The sequence below is a fragment of the Sander vitreus genome, chromosome 5 (genome assembly GCF_031162955.1).
Source record: "Sander vitreus isolate 19-12246 chromosome 5, sanVit1, whole genome shotgun sequence".
NCBI lineage: Eukaryota > Metazoa > Chordata > Actinopteri > Perciformes > Percidae > Sander > Sander vitreus.
Genome location: NC_135859.1, coordinates 11,839,938 through 11,859,434, shown reverse-complemented (window position 1 = coordinate 11,859,434; position 19,497 = coordinate 11,839,938). Strand labels below are relative to the sequence as shown.

Genomic DNA, 19,497 nt, shown 5'->3' with positions numbered 1-19,497 from the left:
CTTTGATTTCATGTTGTTTATGGAGAAGGAGAACCAGGAAATGAGTCGGGGGGAAATGCAACGCTACCAAGCCACGGCCGAGCTTGCCGAGCATCGCTGCGACGTGTAGTTACATTTTTCGAGAGCCGCACGTCAGGCTACGGCGTAGGGTCCGTGTCTCCACGTACCTAAGTACGTAGCCACGGCGTAGATTTTACGCAGAAGCATAAATCGCGCTTAAGGAGTCAAAAGATGCTTAGATAAAACTTTTTACTCTTTAATGTGTTTTTCTTTCTTTGGAAAAACTGTATAGTTTTACCTCTGAAGGCCTCTAATACATAGTCAAATGAATATGCCTAAGAAGAAAAAGTCACTCTTCGATAGAACTGCTCACAGCCAATTAGCATGAACGGTCACATGTAGACATACTGATATCTTGAAACCACGACTAAAATAAAACCCAAACTACATAACCTAAAATGTATCGATGTGTGTGATTTTGGTGAACCGACCCTTTAAGACATATTAACAAACTCCGTTTGAACGCCATAATATTAACAATTGAATACTCACTCAGATATGCGTCAGAAAACAGCCTCGGCTCTTTCTGATATAGGGATCTCATCCGATTAGCCCTCATTCACTCAAATTGAAATGCCACCTCGCGCCTGTCACATTGTGTATGAGTCATCAGGCACGAAAGCTGGTCATTACAATCATGACATCAAATGCCTGGCAGCAGAGGTCAATCAGTGTGCATTAACCAAACAGAGCTCATTTGTTTTACAGCTTTTAGTGGCGTGTTGGCACCAGCGTACATGAGCTTTAGGCTGGCATCCAGCGGGCGTGGAGGACCTCCCAACAGAGTGGGAGCAAGATGGGCCTTGGCCAGCCCTCTAACAGACCAATATGAAGAAGACAGAGAGTGGGGCGTTAATGTGTCGTCGTCCCCCCCCCCCCAAATGTTCAACCACTCAGCTGATTTATGCAGCTGAAATTAACTCCTTTACACTGGGCATTCGCAAATACCCAAAGGGTTTTTAAAATGATGGTCAGGTCACTGCCAGAAAGACGTTCTTCGTTAGAAAATAATTTGGGGAACATCCTCGGTCTTCTGTCCAGTCTCCTCTTTCCGCTCTCTTTTTTTGGCCACTACACTTTTTAATCTTTTGGGTGCTGACATGTCATCATCACACCGATGCATTAGTGTGCGAGTTGGTGTACAGACAAATGCACACACCGTCCAAAGATCACTCTTAACCCTCACCTGGTCCTAATTATAGCAGATGAAGACACATTTGGGTGGCACTCTGGTGATCTGTCATCGACAGGCCCCTCTCCAGTCTGGCTGGGAGTGATATCTCTCTGTAAAATATGTATGACATCAAAAAGCCTTAAAGGTTATTACAAATTAATAATGAGTAGTGGGCCGAGAGCAGTAAAAAATAGCCTTCCCTTGGTGTCGTGTTTAAATGTTTAATTTAACATGCTCCAGTATGGATGTGGACTGCCTCCCAGCAGTATGTGCAGGCCCCCCGAGGCCTCACCAGTCTGTCAGAGGTCTGGAGCATACAAACCCCGACCACTAGGCTCACATGTATTAAGATCGACATTCAGATTAGACTGATTCATGCAGACGTGAATGATCATCCATCTGGAGCCGTCAACTGTTATCTTGAAAAATGCTGCGCTTCTATCTGTGCGTCTCTAACGGCATACAGAATTATAAAAAAAAACACTAAAGGAAGCAGTTTTACTCGCATCAAGTGCAAATTCTCTGTAGACCCCGAGACATAGAAAAGCTCTTTCTGAGCGTTTCTCTGAAGCAAGTCGAATCATTGGCCCTGAACCCCCCTCACAGTAATGTCTGAAGACACTGTACAAAATTGCCTTATTTATGCCTGTAATGTAAGCTGTCTGTTCTGGCGTCGCTCATTCTCTGTGGAACCAACGACGGTGGCAGCCGAGTCTGGAGTGAATTTGCCGGGCGACTACCTGGGAAACATCAACAGCCATTAATTATGTAAAACTCTTCTCACAGTGGGAGCAGGGAGAGCTGCATACAACTGCAGCGCCCGCTCCTATTAGACTCAATGTACTCTACAATGAGCCCCCACTGCCTGGGGGCGTGGAGGGATTATCAGTCTACCGCCACGACCCCCTGTACAGTACACACACACACACACACACACACACACACACACACACTTACACACACTAAAAGTGACGTTCTATTAAGTTCTGCACCAGTGTATGCTTGTGTTTAGCTGAGGAGGGGAATAACAGGAATCTCTGTGCTGTCTCTCCTCCCTAGTCACCCCATCATTCACATCTCTCCTTCGCAGGTCCTGTTAGCTCTTTTTTTTTTTTTTTTCCTCTCTCTCTCCCTGGCAATTGTCTGCTTTCCGGCTTTCTCACTACAATGAATGAAATCGGCAAAACTGACAGGACAAATGATATGCCATGTTGGTAAGGAACGCCGGGTAAAGGGGGGATGTTTCATTGTTGATAGTGCTGCCACCAACCCCGAGCTGGGCTACGCTACTTGGAACCAAATTACCCGCGGAGCCGTCCTACGCAGGGCCTACCTGAGATCTTCTTCCGAGCACTGCCATGGACAACAGCAGATTTATCAAGCAAATAATGGACCTAATTTCTGCACCATGTGTTTCCAATCCATCTCCTGTTAGCAACAGACGCAGGATTGTTTGGCAGACTTCAAGCCGTCTCCCCAGCATTCCGTTCCTCCGTCAGCTGCGCTCTTCTCGCCGCGGTTCGAGGCTCGTTCATCAGCTCTGCACCTTTTAGCGGATGCGGCTTTGGCATGATGTTCCTCCACGCTGAAACAAAGGCAGCGCTGACACCTGTAATTAATTAGGCTATTATGCATTCCACAATGATAATTGCCTCACTGGAAAGTCACCAGCCTTCTAAGAGGGAGAGAGAGGAGAGGTGGATGGAGAACGCTATCCATCATAGTGGAGCGTTCTCTCCCTCTCTCGTCTCCCCCCCCGTGCCATGCTGTCTCACCTTGACTAGTGTAGGCAGGGCTAGAGAAACACTGTCAACATGTGTCTGAGGGCGAGATATGCAGCTGTGCCTCCCCCTTGCCAGGGCTGCTCCACCAGCGGCCTGCCAGGGTCCATCCACTCTGGGGCTTTGGCTCACATTGGCACAGTTACCCATGACACCCCATCTGTTGTAGCTTTGTTCACTAGGGCAGTACAGCGCCGGGGATAATGGGGGCACTTTATTTTTATAATTAGCCCTTACCTACACTTCTCCTCCTCTTAACAGTTCTCCCGGCTCTGAAATCTAGTCCAGGTGCACTCATCGTTACTTTTCACAGCACATCAACCGGTGCCTTCATCTTAGCCTCAGCAACCCCCCCACCCCCCCCCCCCCATTCGTACCATGATGGATACGTTCTGAGCAGACGCACTTTCCTCAAGGTTTAGGTCATTCGCTGCATCAAACGTTTGAAAGCGCGAGCTGAAAGAAAATGACAACTCCTGTCTTTTGAACTACAAAGACATTCAGAAAAGATTTGTTTTCTTCCCTGCCGTTTTTTTTTCTCTCTCTCTCACCAGCTCTTGACTTTGACTTTGCCGCGACTTTGAGGTGTTAGCGCCGAGGCTGGTGCTTTTGAGTTTTGTTGAGAGGGCGGGTAACGCAGCTCTTCTGCCGCCTGTTGATGGTGAGGGGGGACCCAGAAGGCACCTGCTGCGTGGTGGAGACAGCAGGCCCTTTGATCCGGGTTTAATGCGGTGCCATGTTTTGTCTCTCGTGCTGCTCTGTGTGCCACGTCCGTCGGGATTACGTCAGCTCCACCTTGATCTGTAGAGATCTGCTCTCCTCTCAGCCTGGGTCATTATTGGCACTCTGTACTGGGGCATTGACCCCAGGTCTCGCTCATTTAGTCTTGTCTCGTATTCAAGTGGAGCACCTTACGTCATATATCTTGATGTAGCGTTTTATGTTGGCGACATGGCTCTGGGCTCGGTCGGTCATTTGGTCTGTACACGGCTTTGGTCCAGACTTAAATATCTAAGCAACGGTTTGATGGATTGACATGAAATGTTGTACAGACATACGTAGTCCCCAGAGGATGAATCTTATCATATCTATACCTAATACTTTGGTGATCCTCTGATGTTTGTTATCTAGCATCACCGTAAGGTTGACATTTGTAGTTTTCTTCTTTTTTTTTATTTTTTATTTTTTTTTAAGAAATGTCTTGTGTCTCAACTGTTAGATTAGATTGTAGTACAATTTGGTACACACATGAATTGTAATACATTTTCTGACTTTTAAGATTATAGTTATATTTTTTGGGGCATTTGTAAGCCTTTATTTGACAGGACCGCTTAAGACAGGAAAGGGGAGAGAAAGGGGGAATGACATGCGGCAAAGGGCCTGACCTACAAAGGACTCAGCCTCTGTACGTTGTACGGCTCACGCTCAACCAGGTGAGCTATCCCGGCGCTCCAACTTCCCTGACTTTTAATCTAGCACCATCATCAGGTCAAAATTAAAATGTTTCCAATACATGCAGATACCTGCAATTCTAATGGCATTCCCATCAGCCTCAGCTGTACTTGGTATTTAGGTCTAATGTGCTAACACGCGAAACTAAAATGGTGAACATGGTAAACATTATACCTGCTATATATTAGCATGTTTAGCATGTCAGCATGGGTATTTTTTCGTGCTGACGTTAGCATTTAGCTTAATGCACCACGCCAAGTACAGCATTACAATGCAGCCAACATGCGTGTTTATTTACCGCTAATGCAAAAATGGCTGTACAAACATGATATGAAAATCCATCCTACCTTCTCTATGGATTAATACGGTCTGTCTTAAAACCTATATTGACATTTTTATGCTTTATACTACACTACCTACATTCAAATGCAGGTGAGCCTCTCCCATAAGACTTCCATAAATCAAGCTGTACTTCACTCTCATTTTGTCACTGAATCGTTGCAGCATGTATTTACATCGGGAGTACTGTGCTACTAAAGAATATTGGTCAGCCTTGGCCATTTTTTTGGCTGAGGCGGCAGCTCTGCAGCTGCGGTGGCGTCAGTCCGTCGTGAGCGCAGCGGGTTGAATGACAGGCACCGCTGATTGGAATTGACGTGGCGACGAGATGTGTGTCAGTGCTCTGACTGCTCATCTTGCCGGGCATCCAGAGACGGCCACAGCCAGCGCCATGCTGCTACCACGGCTCCGAGATGGGTGTCACCATGATTAAATCTGCCCTCAAACACAGCCTGTGTGTAGTGTTCATCTGTGTGAGTGCGACTTGACGTGTGTGTTTGCGTGCTTCCAAGTTCAAGTGTGTGTGTGTGTGTGTGTGTGTGTGTGTGTGTGGGAGTGCGTGTGTGGGTGTATACAGGTCTCTCACGTCCAGACTGTACTGTAATAGTGTTTACCTCTGCCCCTCTCCTCCACCCACTCATCAGTCACTCCGCACCAACTCATCTCTCTCCTCCCGCCTCTCCTCTGAACCTACACTCAACTCAAAACAAATGCCAGCAGTGACAGCTGCAAAACTGCTGGGTGGCACAGTTAAAATATGATCTTTTCCCTGCTTCTGAAAGTGGTTTTGCATTTGATTTTTCACAGATCACATCTAAAGGAGACTGAAAACGCATAACTGTAGGATTGCAGGTGTCTTCCTTGGATTGTTTATACAATGTTGAAACAACCACATTGTGTTATCCTCCATGAGTGATGCAGGCATTTCTGTGGCCACTCAGCCATTTAGATGCATCTCTTGATTTTCTTGAGATCCGTTTTTAGATTTTGACCTGTTAAGGCATATTTAAGAGCTCTTCAGAAGACCGTAGCAGACAATGTTGCGCAAGATATGGCATCATTTTGCCAACTGCCATGCTTCGCTTGTTTGCAAGCCATGATGTCTCTCTCTTTCTCATGGGCGGGCCAAATTCTCTGGGCGGGCAAAGCAGAGAAAGGGGCGGTAACCTTCCTCCTTATGACGTCATAAGGAGCAAGATTCCAGATCGGCCAATCTGAGCTTTCATTTTCTCAAAGGCAGAGCAGGATACCCAGGGCTCGGTTTATACCCATCACCATTTCTAACCTCTGGGGGACCATAGGCAGGCTGGGGGAACTCACATTAATGTTAAAAAACCTCCATAAAGTGACATTTTCATGCCATGGGACCTTTTAAAACATTTAAACCACTGGCTTAGCTTAACTTTTGCAATGTCATTATCACTATAAAAGAAATCTTATTCATGGCGGTATTATAAAGGCACATCTTTGTGGATCCGTGTTAGAGCGGAAACAATTAGTCGATTAATGAATTAGTTGATTGACAGAAATTATTTTACAACATTTTCAATAAGCAGTTACTTGTTAAAGTAATGTGTCAAGCTAAATGTCTCCGGTCCCATCTTTTCAAAAGTGAGTTTGATGTTCTATATGATTGTAAATTGAATGTGAATAGGCTTGGACTGAGATTGAGTTTGAAAACACATTTGTTAGAATAATAGATAATGAAAATAAGTGTTAGTTGCAGCTCTAATCTGTATTATTGTACATGAAGACACGTAACACTGCCCAGCTCTATTGTTACAATAGCTACTTGAATACAAAGGCCCTATGAGTTGGTATGGTACTTTATTGTTTTGCAATTTTACCAAAGAAATTGTGCTAGGAAGGGATAAATATTGGTTAAAATATTATTAATTACAAGTTAAAAAAAAAAAAGCAGTTGAAGAAAATCTTGATAATTGAAAATGATTCTTGCAAGAAACTATAGCTGGAAGAAAAATAGGCAGAAGTGGACATTTTATATATATATATATATATATATATATACTAATAAAGATTAGATTGAAAAAAAAAAACCACTCCTAGCTTTAGATGTCAGGGCAACTTAACGCAGTATAATAGTAGAGCGTTGACCATATTTTGCCTAATTTTCGCAACACTCGTATTAACACCAAGGACTGGATGTGTGTCAGGAATCCACTGGATTCTTCTGGAAGGTGTTGTGACAAGTGGTGTTGCGGCGGTGGTGGTGGTGGACTTCCCACTGTTTTGTTCTAATAAGCATGGAGCGGGAGCGGGGTTGTTGTGACATCCTGACAGCCTGTGGGCTGGACTGGCGCTCCGTGAGCAGCACAGTAGGATGGACTCCCTATGATTGTGCGCTGACCTTTGCATCATGGGAAAGATGACAGGTAATTTAGAGGCCTCAGGGACTGTGGAACCACACATTTGTTGTCCCCAAACCACCCACAGCACCAACCACATTCACCTTGAGATGGGAGCAGTATATCCATGAACACTGCGTTTACACACACACACACACACACACACAAAATTCAGTCACATGTTGTGCACACCCAGGCACAGATGCATATGCCGACATGCTCCAAACATTTGCACACTTATTTACACACACACACACACACACACACACACACACCGTGTTAGATCTGCCCTGACACCCGCCCAACACCCCCGTCATCGTCACACAATCTGCATCATCACAAGCCATCCTGAAACAACCAAATCACAGGGGGTGGCAAACTAGTAAGGCAGAGGGGGAAACTGATGATTTAGATTGATAATTGCATAATCACCAGTTGTGATAATTGTAATTGATGACTGCATAATTGCTAATTGCGCTCTTTATGGGAACCCCTCTTTTCCGTTGTCTCTCTGTCTCTCTGTATGTCGCTCAGTAGCCCTTCACTCTGCTTCCTCTACTTCATTCTAGGTTTGTTCTCTCCCCCTTCATTTATTCAACACATGCTAGCTTGTTCACACACACACACACACACACACACACACACACACACACACACACACACACCTCAGACATGCACACACTAGCGGGTACTGTAAGTATTCTCAAAGGCTTATCAGTAAGTATTTCCCAGCAGCCTTGTCCCAAAGGCTGTGTTCTGCCCACTCCGTTGCTGCGTGAAGAGTTATGGAGGAGCGCTAACAGGTTTCCTTTGTGTGTCTCTCTCTTGCGACTCTGCCCCAGGCTTTACTCCTGCTTGTAAAATCAACCTGTGGCCAAGCCCATTCCCTCGGTAGCCATATCCTTTATCACAAAAGGGGTGAAAATAAAGAATGCGCTGTGAGCCGGAGCCAGGGCCAGGGCCAGAGCCATATCTCGCATCCAAAAGAGGAGATTTGCCACTTGTAGTGCTTCCTCTAGCTGTATTTCTCTGTACATACTGTACAACCGCCCTATCTGCTCATATCTGTTAGTATGAGACTTCTGGCTCTGAAATCCCATGTGCTTGGCTGGAGGTTGGATTAGCATGGAGATGAAGATGACTCCCTGATCAGCCCATATTATGCACGACACCTCAGAGTACTTTGATGATGGCAAGGGTGGGCTATGGAGGGGGGGGGGATCTATACGCATAGCGGGCGCTAACGTGAGAAGGCATCAGGCAGGCGTGTGATTGATGTCTCTGCTAGCGTCTGTGGGCAGGTTAATGGTGTGATTGTGGAGGTAATCTCCGTGTTCTCTCGTTAAAGGATGATGGAGGGCCAGGAGACCCTGCGTGTCTCTGGAAGATGGAGTCCTAGCTGTTGCCTTCACAAGATCTCAGGCTCTTTACACATGCAGTTGGGTGCCTCATTTGATGTATATGCTTCAGAGGAAGCCAGGCCAGCCAGCAGACTGTCAGTGAAAAGTTGATGTCTAGCAGTGGTGGAAGACGCATTGAGTAAAAGTACTTCTAAATACTCTGTTGCAAGTAAAAGTCCTGCATTGAAAATGTTACTTAAGTGAAAGTATGTAAGTATCATCAGGGAAATACACTGAAAGTATTAAAAGTGAAAGTACTCATTGCAGAAAAATCCTCACATTTTAGGAACTGGAAACAATCAAAACAGTTAACAACTTAGTGTTCAATCGGCCAATCATTTCTGCTGTACTTGTAGGTCTGTATATTGTTGGGCAGTTTCATTTATAATAAAACATTGTATTTTATAAACTACATGTTTGTAAAGTTACCAGTAACTAAAGCTGTCAGATTAATGTAGTGGAGTAAAAAGTACCATATTTCTCTCTGAAAATGTAGCGGAGTAGAAGTAGAAAGTGGCATGAAAAGAAAAAGGCTCAGGTAAAGTAAAAGTACCTCAAATTTAAAGTAGAGTACTTGAGTAAATGTACTTGGTTACATTTAACCACTGACGACTAGCAGTGGGTTCAGCCACTCTGCTGCAGTGGCCATGTAGTTCAGGTATAGTTTATCTGGATGTCACAAAGTGCTGTTGGAGCTTTGCTCGTTGTCACGCTGAGGAGCAGAGGTTTGTTATTGCCTAGTGGTGACAATCAGGGTCACAAAATTGCTCCCGTTCACAGTGAAAACGAAGCAAACATAAAAACAGTCAGTCATCAGTGGCGACAAAGCAAAACTTAGCTGAACCAACACTAGTTGTTGATGGACTCATAACCCACATATGAAGCTGGAAACGGTGTTTACGGAGGCAGCGTTCTTCACACATTTTCACAGTTTGTGAACGCAACATGCCAACATTAACGTCATGTCCTGGAAGGAGAGGGGGGGGGCAGATGGAAATTGGGGTATAGCTGAGTGTAACAACAGCGTAGTGTACAGGGAGCTGGCTGAGAGCTGCAGAATATTGCATCTGTATTGATTGGGCTCAAGCCTTTTCCATTTTCCATGAACTCCTCTGAGCTGCTCCAAGTGGGAGTGATGGGAGGGGGGTCGGGGGGGGGGGGGGATTTGCTTGATCTTTATGATATTTCTTTAAACATGATGCTGTCGTTATGCCTCCCGGGGGAAGACGCCAGCCATTTCCAGTAAATCAAAGGCTCTCGGTCCCTCGCTGTTTTCCACACACCTTATTTATAACGCCACTAAACAGCCCCAGCACACTACCACCACCCTCATAAGTGTTTTCAGCCTTTGCGAAATGAATGTTTTTCAAGTGTCGTCATACCGATGATGAGCAGCCTGGCTCAGCCATACCGCACACTTGACCCTCCGTTTTGGAGTCCATTGAGCCGATCCGACGGAGGCTGTAATCATCAGTGACAGAAATGACATAGACAATAGATGACAATAATTTGAAATCCGTCTGCTTATGGAGCGGGGGCGGGGGCATTTGGACGAGACTGATCTGATTTACTGTTGCAGAGCAGAGGACGGGGAGAGGCAGCTACAGCGCGTCCTCTGACTCACAAACAGGCCCGCGGTCTTAGCGGGAGCTGGGAGCAGCGTAACCCACATACCCACTAGTGCAGGTGCCCTCTCCATGGGGCCAGGTGGTGGCTAATTCGCTTTCTTTGTCCCTCCTAATGAATCGTTAATTGGTTTGCATCACCCGCCGAGCCGAGGATAGCAGGTGCCGAGTGCTGATTGGTGACGGAGGCCACTGTCACTGGGAGAGCCTTCTCGTGCACACCGACACCTACATTTAACAGGCCAAATGTCACCTCGCAACATGCAGCAACTTGGCAGTAAACAGGGGGATATCGTCATAGTTTACAACTTGTTTCTCTAGTTGTCAGTGCTTATGTAGAAACACAGTCTTTGCATTGGCTAATCTATGCACTAGCTATATGAACAGTACAGTATTTCTCTGCTATACATACTGAACATACAATACACATACAAGGCATGCAGGACTATTCAATTTATTGTAAGGATGCTGTGAGGCTGACCTTTGCTCTCGTTACTATTGATCCATTGTTGGCAATTGAGGATTGTAAGTGTTTTTCTGCTCTGTGTAAAAGTCAACGTAATGCCTGAAATGTAAATATCCTGTGCACTGTGAGTTAAGACATATGCCAGGACGATATCAGTCGATGTTTACCTTAATGGCATCTTCTCCGCTGCAGGTGGTTGCTCTGAACAAGCGCAGCAAGGAGGCCGAGTCTGCGTTCCTGGGAATCTACAAACAGCTTATCGAGGCCCCAGGTGAGTCTCCCACTAAGACCAGAGATGTGCACCTTCACAAACGACAACAGCAACAACAGCAGCAGCAGCAGCATAAACACCACACTCACTCACATTGCTTCAAGAATTATCTTTCCCCATTCAAAGATCCCTTACGGAAGATCAACTCCACATCAAACCTCTACCACTACCGCTGGACCAGCCCTATATGGAAAACACAGTGACATATCATGTATATATAAACGCACACAAACCAAAGTCATTTTCTAGCCTTAGATAGATATGGTGCAACAGCACATGGATATAAGATACATAAACTCTATGCCCTGTGGCTCGTATCTATTTTTCAAAGTCTGTGCTCTCAGAGTGGCTTCCAAAACTCTGCGTGAGGCCACTTCAAAACCCAGCACTGGTCCTTGAGTGTAGCCTGGCTGAGGAGCGAACACATCCTTGAGGAGCTCTGCTGTTGATTGTGGAGGGCCAATTAAAATCCCAACTGAAGTCTGGCTTCGTGTGGAACGCAGGCCTGATGAGGCCAATGGGGGGAAAGGGGAGAGAGGGGCAAAGACAGAAAGTTAGAGCAAAGAGGAATGATGTATTACGTGTTTATTCAGTTGTTATTTCAGTGCCGGGGCACGTGTACTGTATTGCTCTTTGTTGCAGGAGACGCCAGCAAAAATGCAGCCCAATCTCCGTCTAGATCAGAGAAACACTTGTGGCAGGAGTAGAGAATGCTGTTTACAGATTCAATGAATACAAGATAAAAGTCTGCGTCAGAAAAATAGCGACGGCAGCAAGTGACTTTTAAAGGTCTCCATTTTTCCTTGAAGTCCCCTGCTTGATATTGCTCCGCTGCGTGCGTGCGTGCGCGCGCGCGCACACACACACACACACACTTTGAATGAGTTATTTCTTGATAAGAAATACCGTTCTTTGAAGATGTATTCAGTTTGATTTTCTGACCTATACCTTTTATATAGGGGCCTTAATTCAAGCCCTAGAGCGTCTTGTGGAGTATATTTTGTAAAAAAATCTTTTAAAAAAAACCCCTCAAGAACGAAATGGTCAACTAAGAGTTGTTATGTTGAAGAACAAAGACTTAAAAAATAAAAAGAACGACCACGATCACCCAACATGAACTCTATACTAAAGTATAGTAGCTTTTGTCTTCAGTGTACCTAATCATTGTTGTCCTCTGTCTCTTTACATGCATATACAGTGTTATGTACCGTGTCATTATATTGAGTATACGGTAGTAGACCTTCCTGTGTCAGGTTACATCAGGTGACGTAACACAGCGAGCCTCCTACCTCCATCTGACCTTATACCTTTACAAAGGGAGTCTGTTTCACTGTATCACTGGGACAGAGTGAAGCCACTTTGTTTTTCTTTCTCAATCATAGTACCAATCAGTGCTGGGCAAGTAGCCCAATAAAACAGAATGAAATGCTCATTACTTATTACTCAAAGAAAGTTATTACAATGAATTACTCGATGGGGAAAAAAAAGTAGTAGCATTACTTAATAAATTACTTAATGTGCAGAAGTGGTTACGCGCATTACTTTTCCTTACTCAGCCTAGCTGCGTAGCAGGTGCCTTTCCAACAACTTCAAACGTGCCGTACCCACTTCTGCATTTCACATTTGGAAAAATCGAAAAACAAGACATTGTGTTTTAACAAGCTGCCAGTTTCCTGTGTTGAGGTGTTTACTGAGCTAGCTTATCCCCGCTGACTGCACACAGCTCTCCAGTCACTGTGAAGCTGAAAACAGCTGATTCCTGATTATAGGATTGCCATTTGCTAACATAAACTAGCCCGCTAAGAAGACACATGTCTTCTTAGCGGGCATTTACCCTCAGATTCACTGCATGGGAATTGGATTTTTGGTAATCTTATCTTTTAAACTGCAAATCACTAACCCACTAAAGTACAATATCAAATAAGGTTTGCCTAAACTTGTGGCCATGTCTCATAGAGGGGCCCTGTGTCCAGCTTTGAAGAAAAGTGCTCACATGGTGCATATTTCTTAACAATTTTATGTTTTTTTATTCATGTTTCATCAAATAATCACACGGTATCTTAGAATTTGTGTTTGTCCCACAGCCCCATATCAGGTTAATTTGACCATGCAGTCTTTCTATTAAACGCACAGAGAAATAAAAAAAATCAACCTATCCAACTCATGGTTAGGACCCCCCCCACCTTTAAATTGTTAAAGTATTTTCAGTGGCCCAATAAAGGCTCAATGGGACACCTCACTATGTCCCAACAAAAAGACTACTATATCAATTTCTTACGTTCTGTGATGTCGAACCCAAAACCGCAAACGGCGGCATACAACTGTAAATATGGCCGATGAAGACGGAGTCGTGAAAGATAGCAAGCTACGATTCGTCAGGTTCCAACTTGTAGTCTGCCATGACTTTCAGCCGAGTCCCAGCAACAATTTACGACTCACTGATTGCCTAATCTGACACAGTGACCATTTCGAAAAGGCAACAATCTAGTGTTGACTGATCCTGACATTAGCTGTGTTCGTTGCCAGATATCTCCCCCACTTCTCTGTCTGAGGCCAAACAGTACAGGCCCGACCATTGAGAGCATTTCTGCGTCTGGCCCGAGCAGTATGTGCCATCTGTGAGGAGGGCCTACAGTATCCTGTGGCTGTTTGTCACAGTACATCTTGCTGCTGGTGTCCAAGGTCACAACTCCACCCCCCACCCCCCTCTCCTGCCCACCCCTCGCTAGAATGGATGACTCCAGGTACACCAGAGGACAGTCATTTGGCTGTGGCCCCACTTCATTTCTCTCTGCCCCTCAAACACAACAGTGAGTGTTCCCACCATTCCCCCAACAAATGCTACAGCTCATGTATTTTTAATCTTTTGACAGATGCAATTATTCTTTACACGCCGTGCTCGTTAATCTTAATGCAGTTATTACTATTCATTGCAGGACGTTCCCCCCCCCCTCCTATTATTTCATTTGAAAGTGCCTCTTTGTCAGTGTGTGTACGTGTGTGCTCATTTGTGTGTCGACACTAAGGCCTTCGGCCCAATCAGAACGGGCCAACAGCAGAGTTAATGAATGCAAGAGGCGAACAAGGAAAGGGGGTTGTGGGGGGCACACGCAGCCGCAGCTCAATATGTGACCTGTTGTATCTGGCTATCATTAACATCTGGTCACATATCAGTTATCCACTTTGCCGTGCCCACTATTGAATACAAATCACATATCCGTTACATTTGTGAGATTCCAGCATGATAATGTTTCACTTTGTTAATGCAAGATAATGCTCCTGTTCAATGGCAACTTGAATGCAACAAACTCAGAACAGAAATAACTTCTTGATGCGAGTGATTGAAGTGGTTTCTTGCCTTTTTTATGAGGCCCCCAAGCCGAGATGTCAATCCACTGGAGTGTTTCATTAGCGTTTCTATATTTTGATTTGCCTGTGACATCTCCCCATGCCGTGCACTGTAACTCCCACCCAGTTTGGGGCTTGAAAGAGGCCTGTTAACAGTGTTTCCCTAACAATATCACCTCCGCACGGTTTTGATCAGTGCAGATAAACACGTCCTGATCACTGAACGCTGAAAAACAGTGGCAGCTTCTGCCCAAATTCATCGCTTTCCCAGAGATGCACCTAACTTCCTCTGTCTTTTTCTTCCTCTCCTACTCGCCGTCTCACACGCTCTTCTCTGCTGGTGTGTGTGTGTGTGTGTTTGAGTGGCGTTTGAACGTCTGCGTTTGTTGCCACCTCTGTGAGAGCAGCGAGGCCCTGTCGCCAGGGGCGTAGCCCTGAGACTGACGCTCCAGGTGTTTGCTCTTCCTCGCCTCCTCTCCGTGCACACACTCATCCCTTAGGATCCACCCCTCTCCCTCTCTCCTTAGAACACAGCTCCTTTTATCTGAGCAGGGAGCTCACTAAGAGTTTGTGAAGATTCTGATCTGAATACACCCCTCTAAGTATGTGTGTGTGCAGGGCCTACGGCGTGTCTGAGGTGTGTGTGTGTGTGTGTGTGTGTTTTAGTGGAAATGTTATGGCAACAGTGCTTGCTAGTGGTGACCACCGGTATTGCAGAGCACAAGTACAAGCAGCTTCTTTTGTGGTCGCTTGTCTTCTTGTGCAATGAGATGGTTATAAGTTCCTTACATATTCACATCAGATGTTTCCCTCGGCTATGAGATTATCAGAACACAATGCACTGACCTTTGAATAAAGAGTCATTCAAATGCATAAAGAATAGTAGTCCTTCTTCAACCTTTCATATACATAAGCGAGCACCAGCGAGAGAGAGGCCTGCAAGGCACAGCAAGCTGGCTTTATTGCAATTTTGCAGCTGAGTACCTGCAGTCAGGATGAGAGCGAAGAAGGAGTGGCATGCGCGTTTGTGGCAGTCTGTCGGAAAATAAGGACGCATAAAAGCTGATGGAAAATGAAAGCTCTCTGGGCGGGACGAGATTATGCACAAGTGATTAATAAGAGCAGTAATAAACAAAGGCCCAGGAGATGTTTGAGGTGCTTAATAATGCATTATGTTCATAAAAGAGCTGGGCCTCTCCAACTGATCCCTGTGGAGTAGGAGACCCCAGAGGGACCAGGAGAGAGTGTGCTCTTAAAAGACAGCGTGTATGTGTGTGTGTGTGCATGCATGCGTGTGTGTGTGTGTGTGTGTGTGTGTGTGTGTGTGTGCGTGTGCGTGTGTGTGTGTGTGTGTGTGTGTGTGTGTGTGTGTGTGTGCCTGAGAGCAGATACAATTTAACCATGGGAATAAAAAATGTAAAGACCATAGACTGGTGTATTTGATGACGTTAATTCGTTGTGATTTGTCTTACATGTCTCATAAATAAGATTTTCTTTTGTATCATTTCAAGTGAAGTTTGGTTTGGATGTCAGTGGCACTTCTCTTTTCACTGCAGCATCTCGTGTTCATTTGAAATGCTATCTAGCTGTGGCTCCACTCTTTGTTGCGAGTTTTAAAATGTCTCGGTATTGATGTCGTTCCTTCTCCGTCCTTCAGTCTGTCAAACAAAGACATGGAACAGCATTGAAAGAGAACAGGTTAAGAAGTTTCTCTCTCGGCTTTGTTTTGTTCACACACAAAAGGCCGCCGCTTCCCACAATCATTTCTTTTTCATTCCACCTATGTTTTTATTTTCGGATTTTCTCACTCCCTCTGCCACATCAAGGTAAAGCGACACTTCGGTTTGCTATGTGAATATCAAATGCTCATTGGTTTAAAATGCACCGCAAACAGAAAAGTCATGTTTACGAATTTGTTGCAAGCAGTTTGTGTTTTTTTTTCTAATCGAAACTAATCCTTGTCAGGTAGAAGGGGGAAAAAAAAGGCCGCAATTTATCCTACATACCTTATATCACTTTACATTGTCTGTGAAATTAAAGACCCAGTGTTCTTTCAACCTAGTTTTGGTTCTTGACAACAATATTACAGCAGTGTTACTGTTTGTTGCAGCAGCGGCAGAGCGTGTTTATGGACCTTGAAGTCCACTCAGAGGGAAAAAAAAAAAAAGACTGTTTTGAATGAAAAGAAAAAACCTTGGAGCACAGCCTTGTAAATTAATTTGTTCGTGTTGTATGATGGGAACACAGCTGGCCTCATTAACATGCGCACAACAAATAATTATAGCGTTTTTTTTGTTTTTTTCTCTCTTCAGCCAGCCAATGCTTGGCTAATGGGCTTGCTGGGTTAATTATGTCAGAGCGTAATTACACAGGGCCCAGGGAGACATAATGGTGCACCCTGCTGCGCCCACACCGCCTAATGATGGTGTATCGCTGACAGGGCCAAGACGGACCGCCCCGACACACCTGCTTGTCTTGGCGCACACCACCCCGGTCCACCCCCACCCACCTAGACACACATCCTGAACCTGTGCACCGTCCTCCCCCAGTGCCACCTGCAGTGCGCGGAGCCGTCCAGCTTCTGACAGGCTTTGGCTCGGGCTTACCCTGGACTCGAGGCTCACCCAGATACAGTAACTGCCTCCCGCTTTGAGATGTGCAATAGCAAAGCAACGCAGTGACCACAAGGAAGCAAGCTACAGGGTGGCAAGCCTCATTATCGCTCCGCCAAAGTGATGAAACCCAATATCAACGCAGCTGAGGAAATGTGCAAAAACAATTAAAAGTCATGCTAACATATGTTTTGCTATTAGCAAGTCAGGGTTCATTACGACGTGGGTCTTATTTTCGTAGTTTTTGCCATCTCAGTGTCGGATTGCAGGGACCCAGGTTCCATTCATCCCAAGATTTTTTGCTCTGGGAGATGGATCAATCCTAAGTGGAAAAGATAAGCACATAACAAGTTGGTTCCAACTAGTTTTATGATAGCCAGACAGATTCTTTTAAGAGGATGGAGGCTAGGGTGGCAGCGTTTGAAAATAGTTAATCTAAACGTTTTTCCACATTGGATGTCTACACTAGGAAATGTGGAAAGTACCTGGGCTTTCTGGAGGGCTCCTAGGAAGCTTTGTGCTGAGGAGAGACGTGCGTGATGGGCTTATGGTGTTGCAATTTATACATATGTTGATTTGATTTATAGTGTGTATTTTGTTATTATGCTGTTGTATGCTCTTGATATATTGTAGTTCATGTGTCATCTTTTCTTGATTTTTGTCTGGGTAGTTGGTGATGACAAGGCGGGGTATGTTCATGTTTCAAGTTGTATATTTTGTTAAAATAAAGAACAAAATGTTAATCATAAAAAAAGAATGAAAACCGCTCCAGTACACCATGCTTACACCATTCTTCATACACAATATTGACTCCCATTGGATACAGAAAATGAAAAAGAAAAGTTCTTCAGCACATACCTAACTAACCCATCCGTGGGTTTTCTTTACACTTCCAACATCAGTTTTCAAGCTAGTTTTTCAAATCACAGTCTAGCATCTCTTACGTTTCTGAATTATTATGGATAACCCTAACTAATTAGAGCAGTCAGATGATCAGACAAACTTAGTCGAAAGAGAAACAAAGGTGAACAGTGAAATTATTCCCCAAACCGTCTGTTTTAAACATCCGTCACAGTTTTTAGACCTCTGGTTCAATTGTGTCCTACTTGTTCTGTACGCAGTTTTTCTGAGCAATGCGATATTATAACTGACATTTGGGAGTGCATACTTTTCAATTTGACTTCCAAATACATTTGTTGTAAATCTGTCTAAACTGTTGTGCTTGTTTTACAAGCCTGTCTGTCTCTTGCTGGAGTTTCCTGGCCCATTGGCTTTGCTTTAGCATTGTCACCATGTTCCCAGATCTCAGCTATTACTTTGGCGAGTACAATGTTATTGTAACTGATAAAAATGATGATTTAAAAAAAAAAAAAAAAAACTACAAATAAAATATGACTAAAGTTGTAACAAACCATAAATGGCGGACTCATTGTGAGGGAACAAATGTGTTCATGTTTTCACAATGACATTATTGAACCTCCCCATGTCATTCTGCTCTCCTCGGTGGCTGGGATTCCTCCAGAGCTGGCCCTGTGTTCACCAGAGACGATGATTATTAAATGTTCTGTGATTTATTAGTTTAAACGAGCTGCTGTTGCCCGATCAGTTATGACCCCGGAGCAGACATCCAATCATCTATATAATTAAGATAAGGGATGAATTAAAAATCGATCGGTTTACGTTGCCGTGAGAGTGATGTGACTCACCTGATGTACATAATGCCTCGTCAGCTGTGCTATATTTCTTGATTAACAGGAATGCGAGCGCTCGGGTTAGTGTTGAATTCCTCTTCCATTCCAGGGATTTATTTGCTGGATTTACCATCAGAGCTGCTCCGAAAAGAAACTCCAGTGCTTCTTATTAGCAACATCAATTAGCTCTATTTTCCAAAGTTATCAGCAGTCTTTCTGGACTCTCCTTCAGTAACTGTAGATCCCGGGCCCTGAGGGAGTATCCCTGCTGCTCTACTTTGACGGGGGTTAATTTTGTATACGGGTTTAACTTATATCCCTTCACTTTAAATTTGACTTTACTTTAGTTCCTTGCCACCGATTGATAATCCTGGCTTGTCCATGTGTGAGAGATCCCTTACTATAATCTCTGTCCTTTTGATCATTAAAAGTTGAAAGGATATATGGGAAAGAGGCTGATAAAGTGATTTCTGTGACAGTGGGTCGATGGAATAGCAGTGCTTTAAGTCATCCTGTTTGTCTTAGAAGAGCTCTGCTCTTAATAGTGATGTCCCTCGTGACTGATGCAATATCTCCACAGCTGGTGTAACAATGAATGCAGACAATGTTTGACTGTAAACGGTCCTGGGAAAAATAGCTCGATCAATTAAATGGCCCAAAATGTTTGTCTGATGAAAATGCAGATATAGCAGGCTGCAACGTCAGGCCAGGATTTCAACAAATTGCACTTTGCAGAAGTTTTGGCTCTCTGATGAGCATTTATTTTTCGTGGCCTGCCGGCTCAGACTTTGCATTCTCTCTGTGGCATCTGGCAAAGTTTAAACGTCTGTGGCTCCAGCTTCTTATGAAAAGTCACTTCAGTCAGTGCCCATACTCAAGAAGGGATTCAATTGGGTTCCACACAGAAGTCTA

The 19,497-nt window shown here is 44.6% G+C and overlaps 1 protein-coding gene across 1 annotated transcript in view; it reads left to right on the top strand.

The window, feature by feature from the left end:
• cux2b (cut-like homeobox 2b) overlaps window positions 1-19,497 on the top strand; it is a 104,010-nt gene that overhangs the window by 55,090 nt on the left and 29,423 nt on the right. Inside the window, exon 4 of the mRNA XM_078250387.1 lies at window positions 10,856-10,934. Within this exon, the coding sequence (XP_078106513.1) occupies window positions 10,856-10,934 (79 nt within the window). The remainder of the gene's footprint in view (window positions 1-10,855; window positions 10,935-19,497) is intronic.